Source organism: Sinocyclocheilus rhinocerous, unplaced genomic scaffold (genome assembly GCF_001515625.1).
Source record: "Sinocyclocheilus rhinocerous isolate Xijiao unplaced genomic scaffold, SAMN03320098_v1.1 scaffold1238, whole genome shotgun sequence".
NCBI lineage: Eukaryota > Metazoa > Chordata > Actinopteri > Cypriniformes > Cyprinidae > Sinocyclocheilus > Sinocyclocheilus rhinocerous.
Window position 1 is genome coordinate 1,502,696 of NW_015662954.1, and position 6,766 is coordinate 1,509,461.

General features: G+C 37.3%; 2 protein-coding genes across 2 annotated transcripts in view; both read left to right on the forward strand.

The window, feature by feature from the left end:
• Positions 1-267: 267 nt before the first annotated feature.
• The window catches only part of LOC107728545 (complement factor D-like), a 35,827-nt gene continuing 29,328 nt past the window's right edge, over positions 268-6,766 (forward strand). The window contains exon 1 of the mRNA XM_016538747.1: positions 268-312. The gene's annotated coding sequence lies outside the window, so the exon portion shown is untranslated. The remainder of the gene's footprint in view (positions 313-6,766) is intronic.
• LOC107728584 (mast cell protease 1-like) lies at positions 2,468-4,077 on the forward strand. The gene is made up of 5 exons (XM_016538810.1): positions 2,468-2,536; positions 2,828-2,978; positions 3,086-3,227; positions 3,484-3,735; positions 3,849-4,077. The coding sequence occupies exons 1-5, from the start codon at positions 2,476-2,478 to the stop codon at positions 4,005-4,007; spliced, it is 765 nt and encodes a 254-aa protein (XP_016394296.1). The 5' UTR covers positions 2,468-2,475; the 3' UTR covers positions 4,008-4,077.

Consider the following 6,766-nt stretch of genomic DNA (forward strand, 5'->3'; position numbering starts at 1 on the left):
TTGGCGTGAGACACACGGTTTTAGGCTCCAAATTGGCAACCCTGCTTGCGATATGAAACAATGTCTCAGCTTTCAAATTTTGTAGGTTTTAATACTAAATTCAAATAATAAATACCATTTTGGCGTGCTTAATGTGGCGTAAATCATAAAATGTAGCGTTTCAGTTAAAGCCAGAGCCATGAAAAATAGTTGCGACATGCTTCTTTGACCTCGCTGGCATCGCCGCGTGGTTCATGGAGCTCTCCAAACAAACCAGCGCTGTAATACATTTTAATGGGTTTAAGCAGGATAGACGACAGCTTCACCATACAGGTATTTGCAGCCATTTTTGGTAAACATTACAGCATATTATGTATTGATTATTACGATGATGACATTTACAGTATCATTTTATTCTGGAGAGTGATGGAGGAGCAATATTAATATGGTTTTCTTAACCCTCAGGTATTGCTTGCTTATAATGTGACCATACAGCTTAACTATTTTTCAGTTAAATAAGTGTTCTATATTTTAGTTCAGTAATATTGAATATTTTGAGGAGATCTTTTGGTACTATTTACTATTTGTGCAATAATTATGGTCCATTAATGACTTAAAATATTTTTTTCTAATATTTATATTAGTCTACTTAGGCTATATTACAATTAGTGTAGTATTTAAAGCAGCACTATGTAACTTTTGGCGCTGTAGCGGTTAATAAACAGAACTGCACACATCCCGCGGAAGAACATTCCAACCGGAGCTACTTCTCTAAGCTTATGTCTACGGCGAATCACGCAGGTATGTGTTACTCCGCAGCGGTGACGACCCGACCAGACTACAATAGTCCAAATATAAGTACTTATTATAAGTGTACCGTAGTGATTCGGAATAAGACAAAAACGCGGGTTGGACGATGAATTCATGATGTACTCGCTCATTATATACATTTTGCAAATTTTGAACACAGAAAAAGTTGCATAGTGCTGCTTTAAGGTTAAAAGAGAAAATGGTTTTAAATTCTAATGCAAAGAGGCAAATTAGAGTCATTTTGTGGTCAGAAAACAAAAATCATTTTCATTAGTAATGCCATGATTTACCCTCTATGTACCTGTACTAAATATACATGTATCTAGACTATTACAGGTCATACCTACTTATTTTTAAGTTTTTCATTTGAATAAATACAGTAGTCAACATTTGAAGTGGATCAAAAAAGTTAATCAAAGTTGTCCTAAGACAAGAACGCATTTTGGTTTTAGGTTTAAGGACAATTTGATGAAAGGTTTTGATCCACTTCAAATGTTGACTTGTAGCTTTATTTAGACATGATTAAACAATAAATGTGAAATTTAAAAAGTGAATAACCTTTTTTTAATGATACTCGTATAAGTACGCACAATGGGCCTCATTCATGAAACACGAGCAGAACGAATATTTGTGTAAATCGTTCGTAAAGCCGTTCTGACGTAAACATTCGAATTCATGAAAATGTTCGTATTTTCAAAATGTTAGTTGGTAGGAAAGAAATGTAGGCTACACCTGCTCCCTAAAATGGTGCGTAAAACGTTCTGTGTTCATTCAGGAAAACTGATGACACTGAATTTGATGCACTGCCATTATAATATTTTACAAGGTCGTTGGGCCGGAATGTTTTTTTTGTTTGTTTTTTTTTCTTGTAGCTGAGAGTTGATAAACTGTTTAGCTTTGGGTAAAACCTTATACAGTCTATGGGTAAAACGCAGCGCTTGTCACTGTCACTTTTTTACCCAGCCGTCCAATCAATGGAGGAGGGGCGGGACAAATACTACACCGACCAATCATACTACTTGTACAACAACTGAACAACAATAGAGAAGTTAATATTGCTGGTTACTGCATTTTTATATTCAGTAATATTCTTCAAAATGAGATACTAGTAATACGTCACTGCCGTGGATATTTCAAATCATAGCAACCAAAGCCTCTCAGCTAGAAAAACGCTGTGCCACCAAAGCGTTCTCCAGCACCACCAGCTGGCCGTTTTAAAAAGAGCGCCTGACATTTTTTTCAGCTGGCATTTTTCTAGAACTTTACAGATCATTAAAACTTAAAAAACACATAGGCATATGATATATACTTAAAGGAATATTTTGGGTTCAGGTTCAAGTTGAGCTCAGTCAACAGTATAATGTTGATCACAACAAAATTGGGGGTCCAATCTGTTAATGTTAAAATACTCACTGTTTCAATATAGCCACAAGACAAATAAATACAAAAAAATCATTTGCATATTCTTGACATCCAGAGCTACACACACACATGCACATCTTATATGTATGTTGTAGTTTCATTTAAAAGTTTATGCAGATGACAAGTAACACAAATAATATCTTCTTACTATCAGTGTAACTGACAGCACAAGCTGAGAAAAAAAGGCTTGCAGGCAGCTCATTGTCTCCACCCATCCTCACATTTATATAGTGTTTTGCCAGCAAGAGCTCATTGATTGTCTTCATGATGTCCATCATCTCTCTGCTCCTGCTGGCCTCTCTGCTGCCACACCTGACCTTCACTGGTGAGACTGATTATTTAACAGCATATTAGCTATATTAACTGGTATGTACCGAATAAGCTGACTAACAGCACTATCTCTCTCTCAGCTCGTGTGAATGTGGGTATAGTGAACGGCAAACAAGCAAAACCCCACTCCAGACCTTACATGGTTTCTATTCAGATTTCTGGGCAACACGACTGTGGCGGATTCCTCATTTCCCTTCACTGGTGAGACTGATTATTTAACAGCATATTAGCTATATTAACTGGTATGTACCGAATAAGCTGACTAACAGCACTATCTCTCTCTCAGCTCGTGTGAATGTGGGTATAGTGAACGGCAAAGAAGCAAAACCCCACTCCAGACCTTACATGGTTTCTATTCAGTTGACCAAGAGACATGTCTGTGGTGGATTCCTCATCTCTGATGAGTTTGTCATGACTGCTGCACATTGCTGGAAAGGGTAAGAGTTTTGTTCAGTCTAAACTGCAATGTTGAATTAAAATCGACAAAATGACTGCAGTGCAAGAAGACAATGTTTTGGATTACATAAATGCACATTTTCAACAGATATCCAGAGATTCTGACGGTTGTGGTTGGTGCTCATGATTTAAGGAAAAGTGAGATTTCAGACCGTGTCGAAGTGAAGTCCTACATCCCACATCCATACTATACATTCTGTTCGCTTCAGAATGATATCATGCTTTTCAGGGTAACAACCTGTAAAACGTTTAGTTGTTCAAAATAATATCTGATCAGAAGACAGTGGCATAAACCTGACATAACTATGTTTGAATTTCTATTCAAGTATCCTTTTTTTAAGAGGCAATTGTAAATATTAATAAAACATACACATTGACTTTCAAGGCTTCTGTACTAACTTCAAAAACAGCAGTATAATCAACTTCAGTTTAGTCTCATAAAAGATGATTAAATCTCTTAATAATGGTTGTGTTTTTGAATTACAGCTACAGGAAAAGGTCAAACTAAATAACGATGTAAAATGGATATCATTACCAAAGGAAGGAGATGTTAATGGAGATACTCTCTGTAGTGTTGCGGGCTGGGGAAGACTGTGGATGAATGGCATATTGAGCAGTCGTCTAATGGAGGCAAACATGACTACAATAAACCACGCAGTGTGTCAACATAAATGGGGATCCAAGTACTTCGAAGCCTCGCAGATGATCTGTGCACATGGTGATGGAGGATCCTGCAAAGTATGTAAATTTTTTAATTTTTTTTATGGTAATGACTTTGACTTTAACTTTATTTTTTATGACTTTATGGTAATGGTTTCACTAGTGATGTGCTGATCTTTGTTTCTTAACAGGGAGATTCAGGAGGTCCTTTGGTTTGTGGAAACACTGCAGCTGGTGTCACATCTTTTGTGTCCAGAGAACGCTGCAATTCACCTGAGCGTCCTAATGTGTACACTAAGATTTCAGCATATCTTCCATGGATCCACCAAATCATTAGAAATATTAAGTGAATTAACAAAAAATGAAGGAAGAAATGTTTTTTTCTTGAATTCTTCTGTAAATCTTTTAATAAAAGTGTCACATGGCAATCAGTTAGTTGAAGTGTCCTCATTGTCACAATCACATATAAAATGTCCAAAGTCATTCCACATTAGTTCACTTGTTTGCCATCTAGGTGATGCTCTTTAATTTCTAGTCATGCATGTATGGCTCATATCTACTTGAATGAAGGGGGGAAATTCTAAAAACTGTGGGTAAAGAATTGTTCAGTCTGGTGAAAAAAAATAAAAACAGGTCTAACAATCAAACTGCTGCAATTTCTTAATTGGCTAAGAAATCAAATACACTGCTGGACGATAACCAATAAATTTGTATTCTATAATATTCTTTTCTGTATTTTCCTTATGACAATTTTATGGTTGGTTTATACAAGCATAATAAGGCAGAATAGTTTCTATACTGTAATAAATGTTATGTCAGCTAGCACTGCATTATTCATTTACTTTATTTATTACCTGGAAATGACTTGAAATACATTTTTTTTTAGCTACAGCGATAGCGGGATGCCTTTGTCCACATTAGGGATTTCCTGCACATCATAAGTTACTTCTACTAGGTCGTTTTGGACTTTCTTTGGACGTTCATATCACCTCGTTTTGGATATGAATAAATTGTCTAGTCATACATAGACTATCTTGTTTCTTCGCCCATGTGCACACACATCCAAAGCGTGTGCACAGAAAAAGTGATTTAACATGCATTTGATTGACAGATAAATCATGATTGATATCAGCCAGATGCACATAAAATGCATGTGCTCTTATTTCAGTGTTAACGTTGAGGTTATTTTAGCTTCATACATTTAGTTGAACTGCTCTGTTAAAGAGGGCGATTTTGAACTGTGTGCGTGCATTTTAGACACTTACATTGTTCTTGCTCGGTCTATGCAATAACTGTGTCCTTCTATCAACCGAGTTTTCTATTTACTTAAACTGCTGAGTGCTCTGGTAATATCAATGGTTATGACCCATTTCAGCAGCTGTCAAAATTACAATGTAAAATCAGAGCATAGCTCATACATTGACTAAAATATTAAAATGCTAATGATACTCATTCAAAATGTCAACGCCGGTGATTGGCAGTCAAAGCAAAGCGCGGTATGAACGCCCTGGTGAAAAATTAATAATAAATGTTAATAAAATGAAAAATAAATGTAGTGAAGTTGAATACTTTATTTTTATTCAACTCAAGTACCACAAGTAAAACTCAAGTAAAAGTACCACAATTTAATTGTTCTCAAGAAAGTAGAAAAATGTACTCAAGTACTGTAACGAAAGTATTTGTAAGTAGTTACTTTCCAACTCTACACATTAGCCAGTGCTTTCTGTGCCATACCTTTGCCAAAACTGGCCCAGATACATTTTAGGATAACTGGGCCACATTTGTGGCAACATATGCGGGCCACTTTATGCTCAGAACCACATTAGCTAGTGCTTACTGTGCCATATCTTTGGCAAAACTGGCCCAGATACATCTTAATATACCTGGGCCACATTTGCTGAAACATATGTGGACCACATATGGTTTACACCTTGATTAGACTTTGTTGATTGTGCCACATTTTTGCCAAAGGTGGCCCACATTTGGTTGGCACTATTTGGGCCATATTCACTATTTACCACATGGGCCACTTTAGGGTCACATTCAGATTACACATTGTCGTACACACCGCATCGTTGCCTACAGAGGCCCACATGTGATTTGATACATTTGGGCCATTTTTGCTATTTTATATGTGGGCCACTTCAGGCTTACATCCATTTTGTATGGGCCATAAGAAGGCCAGCAGTGCCCTATCATTGTCTTAAAGGGGTGGTTGATTGCGATTTAACTTTTTTAGTTAGTGTGTAATGTTGCTGTTTGAGCATAAACAATATCTGCAAAGTTACGTCGCTGAAAGTTCAATGCAAACGGAGATATCATGTTTTAAAATTATGGCAGTTTAATGCCTACAAAAATGGCTCGTAGGGACTACAACAAGTTACTTCCCGGGTTTGTGACATCACAAACCCAGACATTTACATAAACCCTGCCCCTGGGAACATGCAACAAAGGGGGCGAGGCTATGGTGCAATGCTTTAGAGAAGAAGAAGAGATGTAGCCATGCTCAAAACTAGGGGTGCATGAAAAAATCTATTCATTTATGCATCACAGTTCTGTCTTCTAACGATTCTAATGGATTCACAAGTTTCAAAATCAATGTTCTAAAGCAGCGGTTCTTAATCCTGTTCCTTGCGTCCCCCTGCTCTGCACACGCTCTGCTCTGCATCTCTCTCTCTCTCATTCAGCTCGACAGCTCAGCTCCAACAATGAACTGTTCGAATTATACACTTGTATGTGTTATAGACAGACATTTTTCACATAGCTATGAGAAGTGTTAAACATGGACGAGTGTGCGGTTGCCGTGCTGTATTAAAGCGTTAATCAGGATAAAACCGTATATTAAAAGCTAACATAAGCAGTAGCATTTACAAATAACAGCGTATCTAAAAGTATGAAACAACAACAAACAAAAAACATAGGCCTACCATTAAAAGCCGTGCTTGCACAGGTTCTGCACGATCCTCTTCAATAATATCCTCTGCTTCTCAATCGGGCTCAAACTGATAAGCGATATTAAAAACGCCATTGTTTACAATACAACCGGAGCACATGCCGCCAAGGTGAGGGGCGGGACCGCGCGTGCGCTAGAGGCGGTTTTGCCAATCAA